The sequence below is a fragment of the Zootoca vivipara genome, chromosome 2 (genome assembly GCF_963506605.1).
Source record: "Zootoca vivipara chromosome 2, rZooViv1.1, whole genome shotgun sequence".
In the NCBI taxonomy this organism is placed as follows: Eukaryota; Metazoa; Chordata; class Lepidosauria; order Squamata; family Lacertidae; genus Zootoca; species Zootoca vivipara.
Window position 1 is genome coordinate 93,517,206 of NC_083277.1, and position 27,102 is coordinate 93,544,307.

The window sequence follows — 27,102 nt, forward strand, 5'->3', positions numbered from 1 at the left end:
GGATTATAAAAGGACTTCAAACAAGGAGACTTCAAATACTCTTAAAGCAGGGGCCAAACCACGTTAGGTGCAAATTCTGACAGCTGCTTTGGGTGAGGGTGTGATGGACAGGAGAAGGGTTAAGCTTCCTCACCTCTGTCACTTTTCTGATTCAAATTACTCCTGTCCCAAGCTGCTTTGCCTAGAAAAAACAGCTGCTGGAATTTTACTATACTGTACAGGCGTGTGTAAAAGGTGTAGCTCATTGCTAAAAAAGTATTCTCAAAGGGGATTTCCAGGGGAGCAGCTGTTTTAATCTGCTGTAGCAAAGGCAACACAGAGTCCCCTAGCACTTTAATTCCATGCTGTGGGACAGGATCATGACAGTGCAAGTAACTAGACCAGGCATCCCCAAACTGCGGCCCTTCAGATGTTTTGGCCTAGAACTCCCATGATCCCTAGCTAGCAGGACCAGTGGTCAGGGATGATGGGAATTGTAGTCCAAAACATCTGGAGGGCCGAAGTTTGGGGATGCCTGAACTAGACTTTCTTAATTGGACCATTCGCAGATAGGCTTTCACTAGGTTGCTGATGCCATCATTGGTGTATTCCACATGTGTGTCTGCTAATAGTGGTGCTTGTTTTTCAGTCTGGGGGGTTCTACAGTGCAGAGGATGCAGATTCCTACCCCACAGTCCAGTCAACAGTGAAGCAAGAGGGTGCATTCTGTGTGTGGACAGCTGAAGAGATCCGGTGGAACCTGCCAGACCCCGTTGAAGGGATCCCAGAGAAAAAGACCATGGCAGATATCTTCATGCATCACTACGGAGTTAAAGAGGACGGCAATGTGAATCCAATGAAGGTGCAGTGGGAGAGAAGGCACAACCTGGGTGGGAATTGTTGTGCTTCCCATCAGTCCCGATGTCACAGGCACTGCCCAATACGTGCCTGTGATGCTTGGGGAAACTCCAATTTTTCTCTGCTGGTGGTAGAATGAGCACTCTGCCTGACTCATAGATGAGGAGCTATTGAGGGTTTCCAACTTCAGGCAGCCTATAGATCTTTGAATTCACAAATGCTTACCAGCAGTCTCTAGACCAGGCATCCCCAAACTGCAGCCCACCAGATGTTTTGGACTACAATTCCCATCTTCCCCGACCACTGGTCCTGCTAGCAAGGGATCATGGGAGTTGTAGGCCAAAACATCTGGAGGGCCGCAGTTTGGGGATGCCTGCTCTAGACCCAAATTCCTCCTACATCAGGCAACAACACGAAGAGCTGGCGTGAGGCTGGGGCTTCATTAATGATGTGGGTCGGCAGAGGATTTCACTCCCTGGAAGATCTGATATTGCACGTCCTGTTCAGATCCTTCTTCCCCTCTTTTTCTCTTCTGCATGCTAACCCCGAAAGATGGTAATCTGCCTAGTAACATTTGATTATGCATCTTGGCATTGCATGCAAAACACTACTTACATTTCAGATAAGTGAGTTACAGTTATCAATAACTACTCCTGGCTGCCAGGAATCAATCCTCCCCTGGCCTGCCTTCCCCTGGAACACAAGCTGACTTCAGGTCACTTGGACTGCTCTGCTCCTTTGGCTCCAGCCCCCCAGCTGCCCCTTAGAAAAGGAAGCAGGAAGAGGTTGCAGGGTCTGGTTGGGGCTTTTTGGCTGGGTCTACAACCTGCATTTTCATTCTTTTGCTTGCCTGACTCCTTTGCTTGATCCTCTTCCCACAGAATCACCCCAACCCCACCCCACCCCAATTAAAGAGGAAAAAGTCCTAGTGGCCACACTGGAAGCTCCCCATTCCCCGCTAAGCCATAAGAGGAAGGGATATGATGGCCTTGATTCCAAGGCAATGTGGGACACATCTGGCCTCTTTATCACTGAGTTAGATCAATATTCCTCAACTATTTTATTTTATTTTATACAGAGTAAGATAAGACACAAAAAAGAAGAAGAAACAAGAAATAGTACCCATGTAAAACGCAAAAAAGATACTGTGTTCATTTAAAAAAGGGGGGATTGTTACTGTAGTTAACCAGACCTTAATCTGTTATGCTATTTATAAAAATGAATTCCAAATATCGTTAAATTTATCCAACTTTTAAACCCCAACTTTCAACATGGGATCCTCTTTTAATTTCCCCTGTATATGCTCCTCCTTTTTTGCTTTTCTTTTGTGTCTAGTTTCCTCCTCCCCTACCTGCCTCTGATAAAGGTAAAGGTAAAGGGACCCTTGACCATTAGGTCCAGTCGTGACTGACTCTGTGGTTGCGGTGCTTATCTTGCTCTTATTGGCCGAGGGAGCCGGTGTACAGCTTCCAGGTCGTGCGGCCAGCATGACAAAGCCACTTCTAGCGAACCAGAGCAGCACATGGAAACGCCGTTTACCTTCCCATCAGAGCGCTACCTATTTATCTACTTGCACTTTGATGTGCTTTTGAACTGCTAGGTTGGCAGGAGCTGGGACTGAACAACGGGAGCTCACCCCGTTGCGGGGATTCGAACCGCCGACCTTCTGATCAGCAAGCCCTAGGCTCAGTGGTTTAACCCACAGCGCCACCCATGTCCCCTCTGGCACCTCCTGCCAAACCAAAGTTACCAAGGGAGGGAAAAGGGACAATTCAATGGGTTGGGCATTAGAGGCGCAACTCATTCTACATTTCCCCAGTTACTGGCCTCAACTCGCCAGTGAGTTAGAGTAATCCCAATGGCAAGGGCTGCTAGGGGTGCCAGCCCAAGTCCCATTTGGAGAGTATGTCGTCCCTTCCCGTTCTCCAGTGTTGGCTTTTCCTTTCAGGACCCTCACAATGAGCTAAAAGGAAAAAACGTCCTGATTGTGCAGTATTCCCTGGAGCTCACAGCGGCCCGCTTTGGACTGCAGCTGGAGCAGCTGAAGGCGCTGCTTGCTAAAGGCAAGGAGAAGCTCTACAAAGCTCGTGGCCTGCGACCACGACCCCACCTGGACACCAAGATGCTGGCGTCCTGGAACGGTGAGGTTGCTCTTGCGCTGAGCTCGCTGCCATGCATCCATGTGTGCCCATTCACGTGCAATTGGCTGCACAGAGGTTGGGGGAATGGGTGGGAACACACAGGCAGTATTTTAGCTGAAATACGTTCTTCCATGATGCAAGCTGCTGAGCAGATATACCCTGATGCTGGAGGGACGGTTGCGGATAGAACCAAAACTGTTTACTCCTTCCTTATTCTCCTGCCCTTGATGTATACTCTCCACCCAAGAAGATACCTCTAGACCAGGCATGGCCAAACCTGGCCCTCCAGATGTTTTGGGACTACAACTCCCATCATCCCTCACCACTGGTCCTGTTAGCTAGGGGTGATGGGAGTTGTAGTCCCAAAACATCTGGAGGGCCAAGTTTGCCTATACCTGGTCTAGACTCTAGACCAGGCACCTCCAAACTGCGGCCCTCCAGATGTTTTGGCCTACAACTCCCATGATCCCTAGCTAACAGGACCAGTGGTCGGGGAAGGTGGGAATTGTAGTCCAAAACATCTGGAGGGCCGAAGTTTGGGGATGCCTGCTCTAGACTGAGGAAAGGACCACTATTTTTCTGAAACTCTTCTCCCCATTTTCCAGCAGGGGGCAGCAGAACCTTTCTCCTGTTTTCCCTCACAGGCGCTTTGAAATAATTTCCCATTAACCAGTGCAGCTACGGCATTACTCTGTCTTTTCACATTCTATAAAATGTGCGCTATGAAATAAAAAATAGGCAGGCATATAGCGGTGGAAAAAAAGTAGAGAAACACGGCAGTCTCTTGGGAGACAATGTGTGTGTGCTCAGAAAGTGGTTCTAGAATTCACGGGATTCTCCTTTCGGAAATTGCCTGTGCTTTTGGCTCGGAAGAGTGTGCTTATTTATTTATTATTTTAAAAAACACATTTTTGGGGGGGGGGAGAAATCGCTTTCAGAGCTGTGGAGACTGGCTGGCTGATTATCTGCGCCTGAGGGCATATATTTTGCCAGCTGACATCTTCCACGCAGGTAATATGAGGGAAATGTTTGGCCTCCTTCCAAATCCATATTATTATTATTATTATTATTATTATTATTATTATTATTATTATTATTATTATTATTTTGGATGGGAGTGGAAGGATGGTGGATTTTTTTCACCACAGGGTACCATGACTGTGCATTCGGTGGTAAGTCAGGCCCTGGAGAAGGATTGCCTGCCTTCATTCACCCTGCCTTCAGTGAATCTTGGGAGCCGCCATTTTGGTGAGAAAGTGACTTGGGCCTGTTAGCAGCATGTCACACCCGACCAGGCTTCTGCATCTACCGAATTTCAGGGGAAACACATTCCCCTCGCCAAACACATTGAGGGGAGTCAGTCACACTGACTCTGCGACACACTGACTCTGCCTCCCTCTCTCCTCTCCCAGGGCTGATGATTTCCGGCTTTGCTCAGAGCGGGGCCATCTTGGGCAAGAGCGAATACACCGACAGGGCCGTACGTGCGGCTTCCTTCCTGCGGCACCACATGTTCAGCGCCGCCACCGGGAAGCTGCTCAGAAGCTGCTACCGGGGCCAAGGAAACGGGGTGGAAAAGAGGTATGCGTCAAGTGATGGCAGTCAAGCCTGTAAAGAGGGGGCAGGCTCTTTGGGTAGGCGGCATGGGGGCAAAGGCACGTAGCTCAGCCCCCATGCCAAAACCAGCATTGCTACAGGCAGGGCGCTGGGATTGGTTCCACCTCTGGGTCTCCTCAACCCCAGTGCTCAACCTCTGTTTCTCCCAAGGGGAGGAAAGCTGTGAAATTCTGCGGTCAGGTTCTGCAACTGGCAGAATTTCCAGGGCAAAATGGAGAGAGACTTCAGTGTTTCCCTACAGTTCATTGCTTTAGTTCCCCTGGCCCTTCGTTGCTCCCCTTGCCTCTTTCCTCCACTTCTTCCTCCACCTTGGCCCAAGTACTGGGTTCAGTGTTCTTGTACTAGTGTGGGAAAACTGAATAATTTAGGCTCAGGATTACTTAAAGACTGCCGTATCCTGTACAGCCCAAGTCAGTCACCAAGATAATCAGGGGGAGCACCGTTTCTGGTTGCCTATGGGCCAGAGATACAGAGTTGTGCCTTCATGTTATGGCCCCAGTTCTGTGGAACTCCCTCCCACAAGAAGTTAGACAGGCACCGTCCCTACTGAGTTTCAGGCACCTGCTCAAAACCTTTTTATTTCAGAAGGCTTTTGCACCCGGAAGGCTTCTCAGATGTTTTACAGGTCTTCTTCTTCTTCTTCTTCTTCTTCTTCTTCTTCTTCTTCTTCTTCTTCTTCTTCTTCTTCTTCTTCTTCTTCTTCTTCTTGATTTTAAATTCTTGAAGTTTATTTTTTTGAGGTTTCATTCATGTTTTAAATTGTGTATATTTTATTGTTGTAAGCCACTCGAGACCTACATGGTGAAAAGCAGGCTGTAATTTTTTAAAAAAATAAATGAAGTCTTCTGCAAAATAAATAAACAACAACCCCCCCCCCAATTATGCCACTTCCTCTTCTTAATAAATAAGTGCTGTTTAAAATCAAGTATGCTGGCAACGCAAATATTGCGTGCAGAAATTTAGTTAGTTCTCTCAATGCTGAACATGAAATTGGAAGTTTTCACTCTGGGAGGACCTTTATCACATGAATCCAGACCTTTGGCTCTGACCTTAAAGCTGCAGGTGCAATCTCTTCGTTCCATTGAGCAAAGTGGCAAAACTCCCACCGCTATTAATTAATGGCTCCGGATTGCAACCGGAATGAGCAGGGGAGGACGTGATCTTCATAGCAATAAGCAGATCTTGTGTCTTCACAACCGCCTGTGCTTTGGCTCCTTTCCGAGTAACCGGGTGGCCTGTTAAAAAGTGTCTACATAGGTTTACTAACAAATAGGCATTTAGTGCTAATCCTATATAATAAAGTCCCTGTGTCTCTGCATCCAGATTCCGTGTGTCCCGTTTTCCGCGCTACTGATCATGTGCCCCACGGACACAGGGATTGGACGCAAAGACTGGACGCACACAGAGCCGGCACGTGTGGGTGGAGAAAAGAAGGGAGGGGGAGAGAGGGTGGAATGGGTGGGGGACATTGCATGTTCTAGCACCCGTTAATTTAATGGGCTTCAAGATACTAGTGCTAAATAAAAGAACTCAATATTTACGCAGTGACCCTGTTTGCACATAACACTAAGGCAAATCCATGGCTTTATTCAGATGCTTGGGCTTCCAGATAGCAGGTGAGCTAAGCCATGGTTTGGCCTTGGGCTGTCGTCTGAACCTGGGCTTGTGGTTTGCCTCGCTCCACCCAAACTATGAGCTGTATCCAAGGTTTGTTTTTCTTTTACAGCTCCTCGTTTGTCTAGAAGAGGCAAACCATGAGCCTGGGTTTAGGCGATATGCTAAACCAAACCATAGCGCAGCAGGAGCGGGATTAAAGGTGCCTTCACATTTGTGCTGAGCCATGGTTTGGCTTGGTGTTACGTGCCAACCGAGCCGTAAGTGCTTCAAAGCAGAGTTTCTCAACCTTGGGTCCCCAGCTGTTGTTGGGACTACAACTCCCATCATCCCTAGTGGTCAGGGAACACTGGGAGTTGTAGTCCAACAACAGCTGGGGACCCAAGGTTGAGAAACTCTGCTTTAAAGTACCCATATCCCTTTGCAAAAACTTTGTAAAGCATGCTGATATTACAGACGGTCGGCTGGTGCTGAAAGTGGCTTAAAAAGGACCCCTGCTGCATCAGAACAAAGGTCCATCTAAGTCCAGTGTTTCCCAAACTTGGGTCGCCAGCTATTTTCTGGACTACATTTCCCATCATCCCTGACCACTGGTTTTGCTAGCTAGGGATGATGGGACTTGTAGTCCAATAACATTTGGCAACCAGAGTTTGGGAAACCTTGATCTGCATCCACCATTCTGCTTCCCACAGTGGCCCACCAGAGGCCTCTGCGAAGCGAGGGCAAAAGCTGTCTCCCGCTGTTGCTCCCTGGCAAATTGGTAGAGAGAGGCCTAAGGAAGCCTGCTCCAGGCCAGCCAGCTGAGTCCATGTTGCAGCTGAGGACTTCCAGGCTCTCAATCATCGCATGGCAGCAGACCATAGCTGTCAAGTTTTCCCTTTTCTCGCGAGGAAGCCTATTCAGCATAAGGAAATTTCCCTTTTAAAAAGGGAGAACTTGACAGCTATGCACAAGACCCCTTGTATCCAATAGGAGAAGCACAGACATTCCACAAGGAGAAGCATGTTTGTGTGAAGATTAAGGACAGGTGCAAAGAAATGTAACGTAAGATACAGGTGAAATTAGAATATCGTCGAAAAGTGCATTTATTTCAGTAATGCAACTTTTTATTTTTTTTATTTTTCTTTTAATTTTTACAAATGCTTTCTTTTGGAAATTCCACAGTAATAAAACAAATAGTTACAATAACACAAAAATAAACATCGCTATTACATTTCATTAATTACATTCCATTTATAATTGACCCGCCTAACGACAAATAATTACAGTTACTACAAATAAAGGCTTGACATATCTTGCTTTGCATGTCATGCATCTATCTCATATATTGGTTTCGCCTTTTAAGTTGCATTACTGAAATAAATGCACTTTTCGACGATATTCTAATTTTCTGAGTTTCACCTGTATATGCTCTAGGGAAATATTCCATGCAGTATATGGTAGTAGATGAAAGATTTGAATGGAAACAACATGGAAGTAAGGCTGGGCAGTCTTGAAGGAATATCGTGTTTAAATTGAATTGAATTTGTTAAATGGTTTGAAAACTAATAAAAAATTATGAAAAAAAGGGAAAGATTTGGGACAGGTGCATGTACACTAGCGGGGCCAGAACACAGGCATATGTGTCACAGCTTGAGCTGCCACCAAGGGAACCCCCTTCCCTGCCGTCCCTGAGAAACGAAGCCAGTCACTGAAGGGGGCTGTTCCTGCAACCTCCCTTGGCATTCCTGGCGCCGGTGCCTTCTGCCAGGTGGCAAACGGATGTCAAGCCTGTGGCAACAGAAGCTTCGGAAGGTCCCCCGCCTCCCGGTTCCAAGCAAAACGCTCATCCCTGACTTATCTTGAGCAAACACAAAACGAAGCTCGTGTCAATAGAGATTAAGACAGCCGGGGAAAGTATGTGGGAGAGTGTGTGATTTGCTTGGCTACTTAATGCTAATAGCCGGCTCTCGGGCAACTGCCTTTCCGCTGCATGTCAAGCTGATCTTTGCTTACTTACCTTTTTGAGTGCCAGGCTCGTTCCAGCAGCAAAGCAATTTACTTTTCCCTTTCTGCACAGCCTCTTCAGCAGGGGTTGAAGTACGGTTCTTCCTCTTTGCCCCTCAATAATGGCTTCAGCTCAGTGGTAGAGCAGCTGCATTGAAAGCAGCTAGGTACCCTGGTTCAATACCTGGTGTCCCCAGGAGGGGCTGGGAAAGACTCCCAGCTTGAGAGCCCAGAAAGGTGCTGCCAGCCCGTGCAGGCAATACTGATGTAGGTGGACCCAACTTGGTCTAACTTGGTATAAGGCTTCCTTCCTAGGTTTCTGTGTAACGTATTGGGTGCTTGCATGTCCTGAGTACAGGAAACATAGGATCATAGAGCTTTAGAGTTGGAAGGGACCCCAAGGGCCGTCTAGTCTAGCCCCCTGCAGTGCAGGAATCTCAGCTGACGCACCAGCTTTATGGAGGACTCTACCTCTGAAGGGGCTTTGCCATCCCACTGTTTCTGCCTGGGAAGGCAGAAGCCTCTATGCAAAGGATGGGGAACTCTGTATGGGACCCTCTGTATGTTGTTGGACTACGACTCCCATAACCCCTCGCCAGGGCAGTCCGATAGATTCCCCTCCAGTGTTCTTTAACTGGCTATGCTGTCTTTCCCGAACATTGCAGGTGAAACAAAAGAAAGATCATTAAAAACCAACCATGTATGTTTTAAAGTAGTATTAGCCATGGTGACTGGGGTGGGGTGGGGATGGCAGCTAAGATAATACATTGGGGTAACATGAGGGTGGATGCCCTCCACCTGCCATGCCCATTATGTTCGTTAAACAACAGACTAATTTTTAGACGAGACAGCTCCATTGCATTCTTGTGGCCCTTTGCAGCTCCATCCACGGCTTCCTGGAGGACTATGTCTTTGTCATCCAAGCGCTCTTTGACCTTTACGAGGCCTCGCTGAACCCGAGCTGGTTGGAGTGGGCTGTGGAGCTGCAGCGCAAGCAAGACGAGCTCTTCTGGGATCCAAAGGGTTTTGCCTACTTCTCCACAGAGGCTGGCGACCCTTCTTTGCTCCTGCGCATGAAGGATGGTACGTGTTTGCCCTCGGGGATGAGACCGCCAGGCATGCACAAACACCCCAAGTGGATGAGCGAGAGTCTTAATCAAATCTCCGGGTTTTATTTTATTTTTTAAAAATATTTTATTAATTTATGGATCGCTTTCTGACAATTCCATCTGACAATGGAAAGCTTTCTGACAGGGACCCAGGTGGCGCTGTGGGTTAAACCACAGAGTCTAGGGCTTGCTGATCAGAAGGCCGGCGGTTCGAATCCCTGCAACGGGGTGAGCTCCCATTGCTCGGTCCCAGCTCCTGCCCACCTAGCTGTTCGAAAGCACATCAAAGTGCAAGTAGATAAATAGGGACCGCTCCGGCGGGAAGGTAAACGGCGTTTCCGTGCGCTGCTCTGGTTCGCCAGAAGCAGCTTTGTCATGCTGGCCACATGACCCAGAAGCTGTCTATGGACAAACGCCGGCTCCCTCGGCCTATAGAGTGAGATGAGCGCCACAACCCCAGAGTCGGACACAACTGGACCTGATGGTCAGGGGGCCCTTTAGCTTTACCTTCTGACAATTTACAAACCTACCATAAAACAGCTGATGCTGCCCCCTATGGAAGAGACCATTTCATCCAGCTAGGTCTAACTTTAAAACAGTTGAGTAGCGTCATATGGAAATGCTGACAGGTCCTTCCCTGGTGTTTCCAGTGCCTGTGCTTAAAACAAACAAACAAACAAACAAACAAACAAACAAACAAACAAACAAACAAACCATAAAAGGAGTTTCTGTGCTTGGTATAAGCCCACATCCATCTCCTGAGGCTAATGTGAAGCCTTGCCTAAGGGAAATGTCTCCTCAGTCCACAACCCCACCTCTTGCCCCACTTTCCAACCTTCAAAGATACAAGTGCTGGAGTTTCAAGCTTGGTACGTGGGTTGGTGCAGAGATGTACATCAGACGAGCATCTCTCTGCCTGCAGTAGAAACACACACACTGAGGAGGCACCACAGGCCTGGTGGTTTAGCCCGCTTGCCTTGTGCATTGATCACACTGCAGCCTCTCTATGTTACGTTAGCATGCTCACAACCTACAGGCTGTCAGTGTTCAGCGCTGAGTGGGGCAACCTGATTTGCAGCATACATGTATACATGGGTGAGGTTCAGAGGCTGGCTGTTGGCTTAGCTTCTCTGATGTCACAGATTGGGAGGGCAGTCTGGGAGCGATTGCCCAACAGCTAAGAGGGACATGGGAGGCAGGACTACTTGCCCGCTAAGGTCGGAAAGCAACTGCTTTAAAGTTAGGCCAGGATGTAATAGCCCTGTTCTGTGCCTGTTTGCTTGGCAATAAGTCGCACTTAATTCAGAGGTATTTACTCCTAAGTACCTGCGCAAAGGGCCACAGATTTCATGTTGTCCCAGGGCTTCTGAAATGCCACTTAGCAGGGTTGCAAATCAGCTCTGGGGTTTCAGAGCCTCAGGTTCAAATGCCCTTGGGCACAGAGAGGCTGGTGACCCCGTGCTCCTTACAGTCTGTGAATTTGCAAGCAGAAAGCTCATGCGCTCTGGGCGACTTGACTTGACTACTGCTTCTCCCGCCCCACACTTTCAGATCAAGACGGTGCAGAGCCCTGCCCCAACTCTATTGCTGTTGCTAACCTCCTGCGGGCAGCCAGCTACACCGGCCACAAGGAATGGGTGAAGAAAGCGGGGCAGATCCTGGCTGCCTTCTCGGAGAGGCTGCTGAAAATCCCTGTGGTCCTCCCAGAGATGGCCCGATCCGCTGCGGCCTTCCACCAGACCCTGAAGCAGGTAACCTTTTAGGCTCCTCCTTAATGTTAAGAGAAGGAAGAGACTTCCACTCCACAGGAAGATAGCCCCCATCCCTGCTCCCCCCCTTCCAAAGTGGCTGAAGTCAGGGTGGAAAGGAGAGACCGTTCCCCTCCCCGGTTCCCACCATTCAACCCCCCCCCCCCGTTTCTCCCTCCTTTGTTCTCAAATTTTTTTAGTTCATAGGATCAGAGAGTTGGAAGGGACCCAACTAGTCCAGCCCCCTGCAATGCAGGAATATGCAGCTGTCCATACAGAGATCGAACCTGCAACCTTAGCATTATCAGTAACCAACTGAGCTATCCAGGCTTTTGCCCTTCCAAGAAGAGAAGAACTTCAGTATATATATTCTGGGCTGGATTCAGCCAGCCCAATTTGTTATACCGTGTTTCTGTATCACGGCACACAAGGCAGTTTACAAGCTGAAGAAACTACCAAATGTACAACAAAGACCACATACCTTAGAACAACCTGATCCAATAGTATAAACGTAACTTTAAAATAAAGCGTGCATGAGAGGAAGGGGTGGAGAGGGAGGGTCCCTTGGCCTTTGTTTTGGCTTTTCTCCTACTGGGAGTTGGTTGGATCCCTCCTGAGTCTTTTATCAGTTGAAAGGTTCAAGGCATCCAGCCCAGAAATAGAACAGGCCCCTTGCGCATGCACACTGAGAGAGTCCCATGCGATGGGCCAAGGGGGACCCATGGCAACATGTTTCATCACTGCTTGTGAGCAGAGTATATAGTTGTACTGTATTTTGTTGATCATTTTCTGCAGAGGTGTTTTCCCACCTGTTGTTTTTTTTTTTGCTCCTTAGAGAAGTATTTGGAGCACATCCTTAATTCTGCTTTATTCTCCGGGCAGGTTGTTATCTGTGGTGACCCAGCAGGAGACGACACCAGAGAGCTGCTGCACTGCTATTATTCTACGTACACTCCAAACAGGGTAAGACCCACCAGCGGACAGCTGGCTCCTCCCTCTTTTGTGCTTCTTCTGGGTCTTCTGGCCCAGGTGTTTTCACTTTCAGGATGTGGGATGTCGGTGACCGGGGTGAAGGTGACCTTCACAAAGTCAAAGGCCAGTTAAGGTGAGGTCCCAGAAGGAGCAGGTCTTTAGAGCAACAAAGAGCCACAAGATTCTTCACCAGGTCAGGTCTGATGGGCAAACTGATGGATGGTTAGAGAGAGGCAATGCAGGGTCAGTGGCCCTACATATGTTGCTCGACCGCAGCTCTCAATCAACCCCAGCAAGCATGACCAATGGCCATGGGAGTTGTTGTACAGCAACATATGGAGGGCCTGAGGATTCCTGCACCCGAAGTAGAATAAATATATTAGAAGATCCAGGATTTGGGGGGCAGAATAACACTTTTATGGTGCAGAGAACTCATCCACTTATTGCCACTCGTGGAAATTTCATATCATTGGAAGGGCACCAAGAAAAGTACAATATGTAGGTGGCGTGATAGGGTCTCGTACTTAGCCTTTGTAGAAGTCACACAAGACATGTTTTATTTCATACATCAGTTCAAGCCCAGAGGGGCCCAGGCTTTCTAGTTTTCAAATGTCTTTCTGGAGAGGTTATTTGGCTTGATGCAATCAAGGTGAACAGTATGTTGAGGGGTGATGTTTGGAATCCGTACAGCGATGTCCATTTCTTTGTACAAGATCAGTCAGCGCCCTAGTATTATCTCTTCTAATGTGTGGCAATCATAGCTATTATGGCTGTCTCGCCTACAACCTGTGTTTGTATGTCTGTGTTGGATTCTTTTGTTACCCGTAAAAAATTAATGTTTGTAAAAAGAAGATTCGGGGGTGGGGGTGGGGTGGGGTGGGGTGATCAGGCTGGATACAGGCTGGCTGACCATAGGGATCAAGATGGCAGGGCATATGAGTGCTGTGTTTGGTTGACAGAAATGGTGGGGTTACAATGCCAGGGGATGTTGCCGCTGGCCTGTCCACAAGAGCTCCCGTCCCCTAGATTGAAGACTATAAGAAGAATGAGCACCCAAGACAATGTGATTTATTTTTTAGCCAGCGCGCTAGCCTGCAGACCCATGTATGAGATGAAAAGCCCCACCCCAGAGTGGCTCTCTTCAGATCTATGGACCAGGCACCTGTTTGGTCTGCTTACCAAAGCAGCCTGCTTAGAGTAACTGCCTTTAATTCCTTGCACCCCCAGGCAACCCTTGTGAAACTGCCCAGTGTTAGAAACTGAGAAGTGAAAGCTAGGAGCTAAATGGCACCTTAAACCTGGGTTATGGGCACAACAACGGAATGTCTAGGCATGCTTTATAATAACAAGAATACAAAGCTGAAAATGAATGAACTGCAGCTAAAATATTACGCTCATTTTTTACATGGTCTACTCCTTCCCCTGCCCACCCCACTAATATTCTTAAGAGGGTCTCTTCTCTAGTCTTCAGAGAGTAGCTGGAAGTGGGGAGGCAGGAAAAAGGTCCTCCTTTCCTTCCTCTCTGCAGTTTTAATCTGATATCTTAGATGCAGTGCTGCACCCAGAGCTCAGAAACTGCTCGCGCTAATGAAATTCCCTGTCTCAAAATGCGCCTAGAACAATGGGAGTTTCGAGCATTGAAGCTGCCATCAACTTAATAAGAAGGGCCAGATTCTGTGACCAGTAGATGTTGCAGAAATGAAGGCAAAGGGTTGCACTGTTAGTTACGGATTTTAGTTGTTCCCCCCCCCCCCGGGTTGGGTTTCTGGAGGTCACTGAAAAACACTGAGACTCCTGGAAGTGGGGACTGCAGAAGCTCTGTCTCCACCACATGGCTATTTTGCCGCGTCCTGTTGTGCTCGACAAGCTGTGCCTCCTGGCAGAATCCTTTAAGGACTGTGTGAAAATTGGCAAACGCTGAAATGTCTGCAAATGCAGCGAACATTTCTGAAGCTGAATTTGTGCATTCCATGAAGCTATTTGCTAGGCAAGAGAGGGAGAGACACACACAAGTCAAAATTCACCTGCCTTCGGATTGGGGTGTAGCACCCTGCTTGATCTGTAGCCTCCAAGCAAAGCTGCTTCCCTTGACTACCGTGGGATAAAATCTTTGCAATATGAAGAAAGGTTTGGGTTGTTTATATCTCTTTGTTCCTCTCTGTTCTTCTTCTCCTTGATCTCCTTGCCCTCTTGCCTTTGTTGGGTAAATTCTACTTCCCAGACACTCCCTTCCAGCTCGCTTGCCCTTCTTTCTCCAAGGCAAAGGCTGCAGTGTCTCATACTGTGGGGGCTGCTTTCATCTAACAGCGGCAACATCAGCAGCTTTGTCTTTTGGACCCTTCCTGGGAAGCAGGTTGTTTCGGCGGCTGCCGCATATGCTTTAGCACGGGGTTCTCAGCACTTCCCCTCTGGGGGGCTAAGCACACATCGCTGTGGCCTGCGTCTCGCCCAGCTGTCATCCTTGGATTGCCCACGCATCTGGAGTCATAAAGCTGACACAGATTCCATGCAGGAAAATGTCCTCTTTTCCTTAGCGAAATGGATGGTTTGGATGACAACAGGCAGACGGTTGACTGCAGAGTTTATTTCCCTCCTCTGGGGAGAGGATGCACGAGAGTGGTGGTTAAGTGCATTAGGCTTGGGCTCTTTGATCTAATACCGGTTAGGTTGTCCCAGGATATATCAGTCTGTTTCTTTGTGCTTCGGGTTTGCCAGTGCCTTGGTTTCTTCTGTGGGCCAGATTCTGCTTGAAGAAAGCTCTGCTCCAGCAGCTCGGGATAAATCCTGCATGTTGCTGTCAATTGCTTTGGATGCGTTATTTGGAGCATCTCACCATTCCGTTTTATTTTGCCTGCCAGTGATGTGCAGCAGGGGGAGGAAAAGAGGTGATAAGGGTGTCAGCTGTTTGGGGCAGTGGATTTGCTGGGGGCAGATGGAGGGCAGGGGAGATACTGGGATCCCTGAAAAGAGGCAAGGGGACTGAGCAGCCAGACATCTCAGAAAGCCACGACTTGCGCCAGATTTGTAGGCACAACCATAGCTGTCCCCTTTTGCCAAACACTTTACTCAGCACCGAAAAAAAGTAAGTCAAATTTTCTGCCTCTTTCGGGGTTGCAGGGAGGAACTTCAGTGAAGCTTTCACGCAGCAGAGGCTTGTCACTTATTTAAGTCTACGGTGGGGAAATGGATCCGACCAATGGGATAGATCCTTATCTCCACCACCTCCCACAGGTGGTGGGAAGGTTTGACAGGAAGGTGGGGCTATGAAAGCCCAGCTGATAGTTAGTGCATGGCGCAGGCCAAATGGCCAGGCCTGGTGGACTGCATTAGGCCCGTGGGCCAGGGGTTTCCCACCTCTGCCTTAAAGCTTCATGACGCGATGGGGTGTCGAGGTGTTTGTGTGTTTTGCTAAAAACAACCCTTGTGCTGCATCCATCCCAGAGCCTCCTGGGCTGTCCACACTTCCCAAAAGCCCTTGGGAGGACCTCAAAGCATGGGCAGCCTGGTAAAGTTGGTAAGCGCCCTGTATCTATAATGTGGCTCCGAGGATCTCCGCAGGCATCCTCCAGCGCTCTTACTTTGAGGTCTTCCCCAGAGCTTTTAGGAATGCAGCACAAGGATTATTTTTATGTGAACACATAGGCACATTCCTTGGCCAGCTTTTAACACTATGCAGCCTTAACATGAGTGACAAACCCCCCAGAAGTCCCCTCAACTTCCAGTATTTTCAAGGGTGAATTATTTTTGCCTGAGTAAATCACCAGGGTGGCGGTGGGGAGATGTATCAGCAGAACTTTAGTATCTGGATGCCTCCTATATTTTAGTGTGTGGCCTATAAGGTGGCATCTCAGGTCCCTGCTTATGGGCTTCCCAGGAGGCTGTTGTGCTCAGGTACTGCCTTTGGTCTTGCCTTAGGCATCAGGTTGACGACCGTGAGAACAGGATGCGGCATTAGGTGGGCCTTTGGACTGATCTAGTGGGACTCTTATGCTTTGATGGCAGCTGGCTCTTCCAGCAGCGTTTGTGTTCGCCAGGCTACATCCTGCCTCCTTATGACTGATATATTCCTTACTGAAGAACACGCCACGCTGAATGAAACTGGGATGGAGAAAGATTGGGGAAGCTGGTGGTTGCGTGAGTTTGCCTGCAGTTGGGTCTCCTCCGCAAGTGGCAATAAGCAGTCAAAGGGCCAGAAGCTCATAGGCAAGCCACAGAAACCCGTGGCCTTGCCTGCTTGAGACTTGTTTACTTCTACAGTATTGAGTTACATATTCATGGGCATTTGGGTTATTGTACTAGGGAGCCATATACCAAGGTGTTTGTGTCGGGAACATTTGTCCCCAGTCTCTACATGGAGCAGTATATATAGAATTTTGAAAACCTTAAAGAGACCTGAGACCTTGTGGCTCTTTTCCGTGTGCTTCCTTATAGGTGTGTTCAAAATGTGAGAAGAACAAAACATTTGAAATTGCCTTAAGGCACACAGATCTGGAGATGTGTCTGCAATTGTGGAACAATCTGCCTTCACAGTTGCTCTCCCTTTGCCACTCAAGCCTCAGAACCAATCGCAACAATACAATTCCCACAAAATTGGGGAACGTCAAAGCGTCGCCCGCTGACACAATACCAATCCTTTCCAAAACAGACAGACCAGATCAATCCCTGCTGATGGACTTGAGCCAATCATGGCTTCTTGAGCCAATCGCATCCTTCCTTAGCCTAACTTGCCTCACAAAGCTGGTGTGGGGAGAAAAATGGTACAAGCCATGCGTGAGCTAAGCTGTTCTGAGTACAGTGGTACCTTGGTTCTCAAACTTAATCCATTCCAGAAGTCCATCCCAAAATCAAAGTATTCTAAAACCAAGGTGCGCTTTCCCATAGAAAGTAATGCAAACTGGATTAATCCATTCCATACTTTTAAAAAACAACCCCTAAAACAGCAATTTAACATGAATTTTACTATCTAACGATACCATAAAAGAAAGCAATAAACAATGTACTGCAGTCACACAATCAATCAATCAATCAGTAGCTGAACTGGGTTCCACATAGTCACAAAAACAACAAAAAAACAGCCGCAAAAACAAAAACGCAAAATAAATAGCAAAAACAGACAGACCTCAGTGTAATTCTCAAAATGGAAGTGTGGCACTTAAATTGGAAGCGTAACACTCAAAATGGAGCATGTTTGGCTTCCCAAAAAAGTTCACAAACTGGAATACTTACTTCCGGGTCTGCGGTGTTTGGGTTCCAAGTTGTTTGAGTACCAAGGCGTTTGAGAACCAAGGTACCACTGTACTATACAAAAAGAATAGAATACAAATGTGTGTGATGGCATAAGAAGAGCCCTTCTGAGTCAGGCCCAAGGCCCACCTAGTCTGCCATCCTGTTCTCACAATGGCCAAGCCGATGCCCATAGGAGGCAGGAGAGAGCAGGAATCGAACACAAGAGCATTCTCCCTGCTTGTGATTCCCTGCAACTGGCACCCAGAAGCATACTGTCTCGAGCACTAGAGGGAGAACATAGCTATTGTGACTAGTAGCCATCAAAAGACCTTATCCTCCGCAAGGAAGATAAAGAGAAAGAATTGTTGTTTAGTCATTTAGTTGTGTCCGACTCTTTGTGACCCCATGGACCAGAGCACACCAGGTACTCCTGTCTTCCACTGCCTCCCGCAGTTTGGTCAAACTCATGTTCGTAGCTTCAAGAACACTGTCCAACCATTTCGTCCTCTGTCGTCCCCTTCTCCTAGTGCCCTCAATCTTTCCCAACATCAGGGTCTTTTCCAGGGAGTCTTCTCTTCTCATGAGGTGGCCAAAGTATTGGAGCCTCAGCTTCACGATCTGTCCTTCCAGTGAGCACTCAGGGCTGATTTCCTTAAGAATGGATAGGTTTGATCTTCTTGCAGTCCATGGGACTCTCAAGAGTCTCCTCCAGCACCATAATTCAAAAGCATCAATTCTTCGGCGATCAGCCTTCTTTATGGTCCAGCTCTCACTTCCATACATCACTACTGGGAAAACCATAGCTTTAACTATACGGACCTTGGTCGGCAAGGTGATGTCTCTGCTTTTTAAGATGCTGTCTAGGTTTGTCATTGCTTTTCTCCCAAGAAGCAGGCGTCTTTTAATTTCGTGACTGCTGTCACCATCTGCAGTGATCAAGGAGCCCAAGAAAGTAAAATCTCTCACTGCCTCCATTTCTTCCCCTTCTATTTGCCAGGAAGTGATGGGACCAGTGGCCATGATCTTGGTTTTTTTGATGTTGAGCTTCAGACCATATTTTGCGCTCTCCTCTTTCACCCTCATTAAAAGGTTATTTAATTCCTCCTCACTAAAGAGAAAGATCCCCTTCATGGATCAATGCCTTGTCGTGGCGAAGGGGCTTGAGCTATGAGCTATGCTATGCAGGGCCACCCAAGATGGACAGGTCATGGTGGAGAGTTTTGACTAAACGTGATCCACCTGGAGAAGGAACTGGCAAGCCACTCCAGTATCCCTGCCAAGAAAACTCCATGGGCAAAGACACCAGGCATATAAAAGAGAAAGAATACAGTAGTGCTATTCTAAGATAGGCTTCCAGGAGCTGTCCAGCACAACTGACTGTAAGGGAAATGTGGTCTGAAGTAGCTGCTCTTGCGCTGAATGCTGGGCTCTCTCAGGCATCACTGGGGTTGTGGAGCAAATCCTGCCCTGCCCTGTACCTGGAGCTGTTTGCTGCTGCCCTGCTGCCGCCTCTGCTGCTGCTCCACCTCTCCTTTTGCCTTTCCGGAGAAGGATTAAAAGCACTGACCCACTTTGGAGCTTTGAAAGCGCCGTGTCGGCAGCGGGGAGCCGAGCCTGCCGTTGCCAGTGCTAATAAATCACTCCCTTTCCCAACAGCTGTATCAGCTTTTTGATCCTTGCAACCTATACGTGTTCTGGGAGGGGCCCCAAGATAGATGATGAACCAGCGGAGGAGGCCTGTGGAAGGGGAGCATGATCAAATCAAACAGCATGGAAATTAAATTCCATTCTCACCGTTTAATTCAATTTACTCTTAACTGCAGCAAAGAGCTTTGGAAGGAAAAGCTGTGATTGTCAGCAGCTCTTTCTCTATTTGTCTTCCATAAAATGAATAGGGTGAGGCAAGGGGATGTTGCCCTCCCCCCCCTTGAGTATTTCCCCTTGGGGGGACGGACCCACTCTTCACTCTGTGGTCATCGACTCTCATTTCCTCCCCTGACTGCTTCAGTGACATGCTGCCACCACCTGCTGGCCGTCCGGAGGAGGAGCAGTGACTTTGCTGTGAAAGAAAGATCAGCCCAAATGGCTGAATCAAAAGTCATAAACAAGGTGCAATCAGCCCACCCACCCACCCACGAAACATAACGTGGAAGCTTCAGATGGTGGGTTGCACTGGCAGCGGACTCCACAACATGCGGCTGAATTGCGTGCAGGATTGAAACATGCCTGCAGTGAATCAGAAGATTAAGCATGGGGTGTGATCGCAGTGAGACTTGGGCCAAGGCAAGTCACTCTAAACAACTGCATGTGCAGAGATGAAACGCTTCCTACGTTTTTGTGCTACTAAATGGACAAATTGGGATCTCCAGTGGTGCTACAGGCGATCACCACCTGGCTTGCCTTTGTCATGCAAGACTGACCTTGGAATCAGCCAATGGCTCACTCACTCTGCAGATTACCCCTCTTTCTTTCTTCCACCAGTCTTCTGGTTTAAATAAGACCCTCTCTTTCTCCAATCTTGGCATATCTGCCTCCTCTGTGGGGCTTCTGAGATTCCCTCCGGTATAGACCTACTTTTGGGGGAGACTATGGGTGGAAGGCGTGTGGCAGCCATCTTTTCTGTGAAGATCCCTGGCTTTTTTCTTGATAATGTGCTCTCCATCCTTCTGAGTACCTCCACATCATAGGCTGCCACCCACCCCCGCTACCGAGTTTGAGTTCAGAAACTGGGAGCTTCTTAGAGGGCATCATCTGGCTCTCCCATTTGCATGCTCAACATTTTCACCATATTGTCCAATCAACATAGCATGAAGGAACCATCATAAGAATACAATTGGATCAATACAATTGCTCCCTCTAATCCAGTATGCTGTCTCCTGATGTGGCCAACCTGGTGAGCCCAAGAAGCCTGCAAGCAGAGCAAAATGCAGACAAGTCATCTCCACCTTCTTCTCTCCCCTCCCACAACCCCCTCATCATTCCTCAGAAGTGCATAGTTCAAACATTGGCAGCAGAGAAAAAATGCAGATGCCACGAACTCTTCGTTTCCCAGTTTTTGTAGTAATTTGTTGTAGCGGCCAAGAATACCAGTATTGGGACCATCCTCAGTAATAGCATAAGAAAAGATAGAACCAGGGCACAGATTCCTTCAGGCGAAGAGCAAACTAGTTCTAACTGATCTGGGTAAAGGCTTGGCTCAGAATGGAATCCCCCGGGATTTTCACGCACATCACAAACTCAGCCCCGTGTCTGGCCTCTTCACTGCTGATTTCATATTGTGGGAATTCATTAGCCAAAAGGACACAACAACAGTTGGGTACCAAGTCACTGTCCATGTTGCTAACTGCCCATGTGCCCCCAGGTAGCCACGTTGGCCTGAATTTTAATGTTCAATTAGGAAGAGTGTAAACAAAAATACTGGGAATGTGATGGCATTTGGGAGTGATGCTAGGGCACACGAGCAATCAAAGTGAGCAACTGGAACTGCAGAGTGGGGCAGTTTGAAAGCATTCAAGGCTTGCTGAGAACTTTGGCTGGCTTAGCATTACAGAATATCACAGGGTGGTGATGCCAAAACAGGCTTTTTTTCTGCAGTTGCCCCCTGCTCTGGAATGCCCTTCCCTATGCCTTATGCAAAACACCACCCAGAAGTTGCTTCAGACATCTTGTAAAGACTTATCCCTGACCCATATAATTGGACCCTCTTATTACTAGATCTCTGATGTTTTAAAAAACTCTCTTCTTATAATACTGTTTTTTATGGTTGCATTTATGGTTACACTAACTTAGAGATTTTAAAGGTTAAGCGGTTGAGAAATGCCTTTAAAATATATAAATAAACGAACTGAGTTGTCCCGCTATTCCAGTGTCATTAGGCGTTACCCTCTCTGGGATAGGTGACTGAGCACTTTCCAGCAAAGCCTGTGAACAAAAGTGGGTGAAGGTGTAGCCTGAGGCAAGGGAACGGCATAAAAAGGAGAGCAGTTGTTGCCCAGTCTAGGAAGAACTGATCCTCCTTTTGTGCACAGGCTGCGGTGCAAATTTAGGAAGATGTCTTCATTTTCTTTTTGCAACTCCATTGCTCTTTTTGTTTTCTTTTTCTTGCATGCGATGAGGCAGCCCTGACTCACTTCCCCCCCCCCCGGAGATGTGCTTGCTTGTGTAGGCAAGTCAAACAGATATATATCAGCATGTTACTTGACATCCTTACTTGCACTGTAGGAGCAAGGTGCTGGTGGCTAAGCCTGCCAGGGGGAACGTAATTGATTTGGTCATTATAGTAATTAATGCCTGACAAAACAATGTAGCAGCATCCTGCTTGGAGTGGAAAGAAAACACTCAATTCTAAGGTGGAAAGGAGAAGTCAACTTTGCTTCAGACAGCCTGTGTTGGAAAGATGACTGGTGTTTTTTTTCCTATGCTGGGACAGCATGGGAGGGTGGAACTGTGTGTCACACCCCAGCCTTGTGTCCTCAAAGCCCAGCTGTTGCATCTCCTCTGAAAATTGGGAACAGGAAGGGATGACGTCCGCCAGTGAAGTGGCAGGTACAAGTGGCAGGTACTGAGCCTTTTTGTCACCTGAGATGGTGGTTTTGTCCCCTCACCTGCATTCTTCATTAAAATTCCACTCATTAGGCCCCAATTGGCAAATGGGGAGGCATGCCCAGGCTTTGAAGTGAAATACAGTATGTAATTCCACTCCCTTGGGACTGCCAGAGGTCTTCCTGACCAGGGTTGCAGCTCTCTATCCTTTTGACGTGCTGGGTGCGTGGATGGTCAAGCCCAGGGTTCCCAGAATTCATGCAAAAAATATTCGGAACAGAAATGTTGATGTAGGGGACTTCACGACTTCTCCAGCTTGAGAAAAATACAAAATCAATGAAAACAATTAAAATGGAGGCTCATGTGGCGTCAGCAGCATGAAGTGCCTTCCATTGGCTTCAGCTGGTGGCCCAGCTATTGCCCCTATCTAGCCAGAGATAGCTTATCTTCTGTTGTCTATTCCCTGGTAGTCTGTAGGTTGGATCACTGCAGTTCATTGTACATTACATGGGACTGAAACCTCAGCTGGTTCAGAACTCAGTAGCCCGGTTGCTGACAAAATAAAAGAAGCCTGACATGTGAAAAGAAACATGTATTATACATATAGAAGAGTCAAGCCCCATGCTGTACTATATTTTTGCAGTATGGCTTTTTAAATATATTTAAGATAAACCTATTTTTACACAGTCATATGCACTGTTGTATGTATTTGTTTATGTGGCAGGTTACTTTAGGAAACCTGTAGCGTACACGTGGATATTATCTGAATAATAATGCACATTGCATGTGAGAATGGTTTGTATTTTTAGTGGAACTGGTGGTGGTGGGTGCTTGCTTCCCATTTAGATTCAGGAGTTAGATGGGAATTAGAAAGAAAAAAAATCCATGCAGATAAGCTCAACTGAGATTTTTAGGCAGTTCCATTCCTATCTCTTTCTCCTGGCTTGGGCCCCTCTGCTCTGATTTCTGGGCTCTGCCCTTGATGCCTGGCTCATCTCCGACAGCTTCCTACTCCTGAGCCTTGGCAGAAAACGGCATGCTTTGTTTTCCTTGAAAAGTGCCTCATGTTTGGGGTGATTTTTGACATCATTTGCAAGACAGATGCACGTTGCTTGGCAGTGCTGCTCTCCTCGGTGCCATTCTTCCCTCTCCTTTTCCCTCACAGCCCCATGGCCTCGCTCGCCATCCTCCTAACGGTCACGGTGACCCAAGCCCATGACGATCTCATGGACACTGGTGAACAAAACCACTTGGGTCACCCGTCACCACAACCAATCAGATTAAAGGTCGGCGTGACAGCAAACGAAGCTGAGGTCAGTGAGGGCGAAGAAGAATGAAAATGGCGCTGAGGAGAAGCCGCCACCAAGGGAATAAAAAAAAGTGCTGAACAACATTGAAACAACGTGAATAATCTGTCGGAGGATTTCTTTTCCCCTCTGCACACAATAATTTGCTTTGCTGCATGGCTTTGCTGCTTCAGAATTGCATATTGAAACCAGGGGCAGTTCAGTGCCTCTCTATTCCAGATGTGATGTGTCCCTCCGAATGACAGATTTGAGGGGGGCCCCACTGTTGGAAAGGGAAGGCAGTGTCACACCCCATTCTGACACAAAAATGAAAAAGGCAGGCGGTGGGCGGCAGCTTCAGGCTGGAGTTCGCTTTCTGGTTTATTATTCCCTGCCCTGCTAATGGCCTATGGGTAATTATGAAGGATTTCATTATCTCCTTTGTCCACCAAGTGCTAATGCTCTGGCTTTCCTTTATCCTGCCTGAGCAAGAGGACCTCAGGGAGGCTGCAAAAAATAAAAAATAAAAAATGAATTAATGAATTTCTGATTGGACATGAATTGGTAATTAATCACCCCTGGAATTCAAGATAAAGCCAATGAGAGAGAGTGGCAGTTTATAAAAAAGAAAAGAAAGACAAACGTGGCCAGTTTGTTCAGGGTGTGTGTATGTGTGTGTGTGATCACTCTTGAAGATGCTCTGAATGCACCAGGGAGGCCATGTGGGCGAAACAGGTGGAATCTTTACGAAGGTCCCTCTTCCTGGTTTAGGTGGATCCAAGTACAATAAAGTAGACGGTTTGTGTTGTAAGCAGGAGAATCCTTTGGGAGTGGGATGAAGAGGACTCTGCCACTTGCCAAGAAGTAGATGCAACTGAGCCAGGAATTTGCCAACATATGGAGGGGAGGATAGTGGGAAAGCCAAGAGTGAGTGGCAGGGGGAGCCACTGAAGGCATTGGGGCTTATCTAGGGCATCTTTGGGATGCTGGGGAATGTTTATGTGTATGAAGTATTTCCTGGAATGCAGTTGACCAGACAGTTACGGTTAGGAATGCTACCTTACTCAGAAGCCGCATCAGGTTTTATGCATGGTAGATGCTGTCTGAAAATGAAAGGCATTTTGACATAGATTTAGATATGAGTTGAGGCAACATATGCAATTGCTGACTTGGGGAGTGAAGGGTTGCAGTCCTACCTGTAAACAGATGTTGCATGTTTTAAGTCACTTGCTGTAACCAATTACAGTAGTATTAAGTGTGCCTTGGCACATGCAAGCGTGGCCATCTTTGGACGGGACCTGTTTGGTAGCTTTCCTGAATGGCTTTCCCAGACACTGGGTGCACTGGGTTGGCCCCTCTGATGGCAACTGACTTCCCAGGCTAGGAGGATTATGAGCCCTGGTGTGAATGTTCCAGCTGAAATGGTCCATAATCACCTCTGACTAGCATTTCCAGTGGCTCAAGAAGTTGGTGTCTCTTCCATAAGATCCCAGTTTGAGCTCAACAGTGCGTCACAGAAATGACTTATTTGCCTTTCCCCCAGGGTGTTGATGTAGGGAATACTGTTTCTAGGAGGCTTGGGTACCCTCTGTTTATTACCCTCCATGTGTATGAGAGTGTGTGCACATGGTCTTGCTTTCACACAGTCCAGAGAACCTTTTTATCTCTTTCTATGTGACAGATAGTGTGATAATTTCACCACACTGATGATTTCACCCTTTCCTGTTCATTTCCTTCTCTCTCTCTCTCTCTCTCTCTCTCTCTCTCTCTCTCTGTGTGTGTGTGTGTGTGTGTGTGTGTGAGAGAGAGAGAGAGAGAGAGAGAGAGAGAGAGAGAGAGAGAGAGAGAAGGGTCCATTGTCCTGCAATGACAGGAGTATTTAGTATATCTTCTACACTGTTTCATTTCAGCACACCCTGCCCTGTTTTACACCTTGAACAAAGGTAGACGATCCTTGCTCTTGACAAGCTTCATCCCCAATGCACTTTTCCATTAACGCGCAGGACCCAGGGGAGCTAATAATAATTTCTGTATTGTAAAAATTAATTAGCGCTGCAGCCATTCATTTCTCAGGCACGATTAGAGCGTTCCTAACAGGGGTGACCCAATGCGACAGGAGCTGCAGCAGCTTTGATCTGGCCTAGAAAACACCCCAAGAGCCCACTCTGAAATGTTTGTGTAGAGGAAAAATCGGAACAGGGAGAAGGATGCTGGGGCATTTTCCAGGAGCGAAACGAATATAATGAAAAGGAGGACCTAAGCAGAATGAAGACTGGCAAGCAGAGGAGAGCCTTGCACTAAGGAAAGGGCATTTAGATAGGCAGTCAGGGGTAGCCAAGTTACAGTGCACGTATAATTACAAGGGAAAAGATGGGGGAGGAAAACACCTAGGCATTTAAAAGGTAAGGGAGAAAAATGCAAGAGGTGAACAGGCTAGGAATGTGCATAGGGGTTGGATGCTTAAGAAAGTGCCTTAAGACACACACAGAGAGAGATAGCAAAGAGGTGATGTCCAACCTTAGCAAAGGAGGTGACAAGTTCAGTTCTAAAGGCAAGGCTGAGTATGGACCCTGAGGCCACATCCCTGGCTGCTGTCACAGAGAGAGGCACAATATCACTCTAAGTTAAACAATAATGCTAGACCTTCCATGCTACCATGCATATCTCAAAGGCTAGTAGTGGGGAGGATGTGGTTTGGGTGAATGGCACAGTGTTTCGTGCACATCAAAGCACTTTAAGCCTTGGCAATAGCCCAACCATTTCTTGAAATGCTGGGAACAGGAGACTGTAGAAGTGCCTGTTTGGTGGGGGGGGGAACCTCTTTGTGTGGAGAAAAAGAGGAAAGGGCCTCAAAAGTTTGGCTCTCGTGTGTCCTTTGGCTGGTTCCAGACTTCATTTCATCTTGGTATCTCCCTGTTCTCCACTCACGTGATCAGTGAATTCTGACCCTCTGGAAGCTCCACATTCAGCATGCATGGGGAAAGGTCCCCTCTATGTATGCTCAGCTCCTCTACCCAATCGGGAGCCCTGCTTGGTGCGCACAGCCCTTATCACTAATGCTAAATGTGCAGCTGTGTGGGGAGCATGACCCACGCTTGGATTAGTGTGGGAGGGACACACCGGCCACACTTGTACCTCGTCACAAGGCATTGAATGCACGGCAGGGTTCATCTGGACATTTCCCCATGAAACTAGTTTGTGTCAGACTCATTCTTTGGGTGTAGAGAGAGAAAGAGAGAGAGAAGCTGTTTGTGCCAGCCTGACATTCATCTCCTCCCATGATCTTGCTGCAATCCGGCACCAGGGGAACAGGGAGCTGGCTAGAATTTGGGATAGGCCTGGGCTCGAGCTCCAGAACCTACGTGCAGGAAGCTGGCATGCTGTAAAAGTGATTAATGCAGTTTGAGTTCAATTAGAGCGGCGTGTTTGAAGCCTGCTGGGCAAGCGGGGGTGGCAGCAGCATGATTCTGTTGATCACAGCTTAGTTGTGGCACAGATGGGGCTGAACGCGGAGAGGGTGGCAGGAGGAGGGGAGGGGGAAACACAGGCTCTCTTCCCCACAAATGGCTTCACAGTGCACAGCCCCAAGTCCCGAGTGTCAAGGAGTTGGACAAGGAGAGACTTGCTTAAATAAGTCACACCTGCACGGCTCCTCATGTCCAGAACACACACAAGCCAGTCGGGATGCTGTGGGCTTGTTTACACAGCCAGGCTGCTGGGTTGTTAACGGAAGGTGTCATTTCTGGTTTGCTATTCAGGGTAACCGTTTCTCCTTGGGCTTCGTTTCACGAATCTCGGTTTGTCACCACGGACCTGGGTGTGACAAACTCAGGGTGGGCTCCTGTCCTTGGTACCTTAGGCAAGAGGCAGGTGTAACACACCTTGGATAGTCTGTATTACAAAAAGGATATTCTGCTCCTCCACATTTCTTCGCAGCAGGCTTGGTAGAGAGACTGTAGCATTGCTTATGCTGCGTATTCCCCTGAGTTGTCAACAGGACTGAGCGAGAAGCTGCTGGTTCTTC

General features: G+C 47.8%; 1 protein-coding gene across 2 annotated transcripts in view; it reads left to right on the forward strand.

Annotated features, from left to right (window-relative positions):
• Positions 1-27,102, forward strand: part of SPATA20 (spermatogenesis associated 20) — a 58,274-nt gene that overhangs the window by 22,111 nt on the left and 9,061 nt on the right. For both annotated transcript variants that reach the window (XM_035104363.2, XM_035104365.2), the window contains exons 10-15: positions 629-841; positions 2,786-2,978; positions 4,391-4,559; positions 9,076-9,278; positions 10,856-11,055; positions 11,935-12,015. In XM_035104363.2, the coding sequence (XP_034960254.2) occupies positions 629-841; positions 2,786-2,978; positions 4,391-4,559; positions 9,076-9,278; positions 10,856-11,055; positions 11,935-12,015 (1,059 nt within the window). The remainder of the gene's footprint in view (positions 1-628; positions 842-2,785; positions 2,979-4,390; positions 4,560-9,075; positions 9,279-10,855; positions 11,056-11,934; positions 12,016-27,102) is intronic.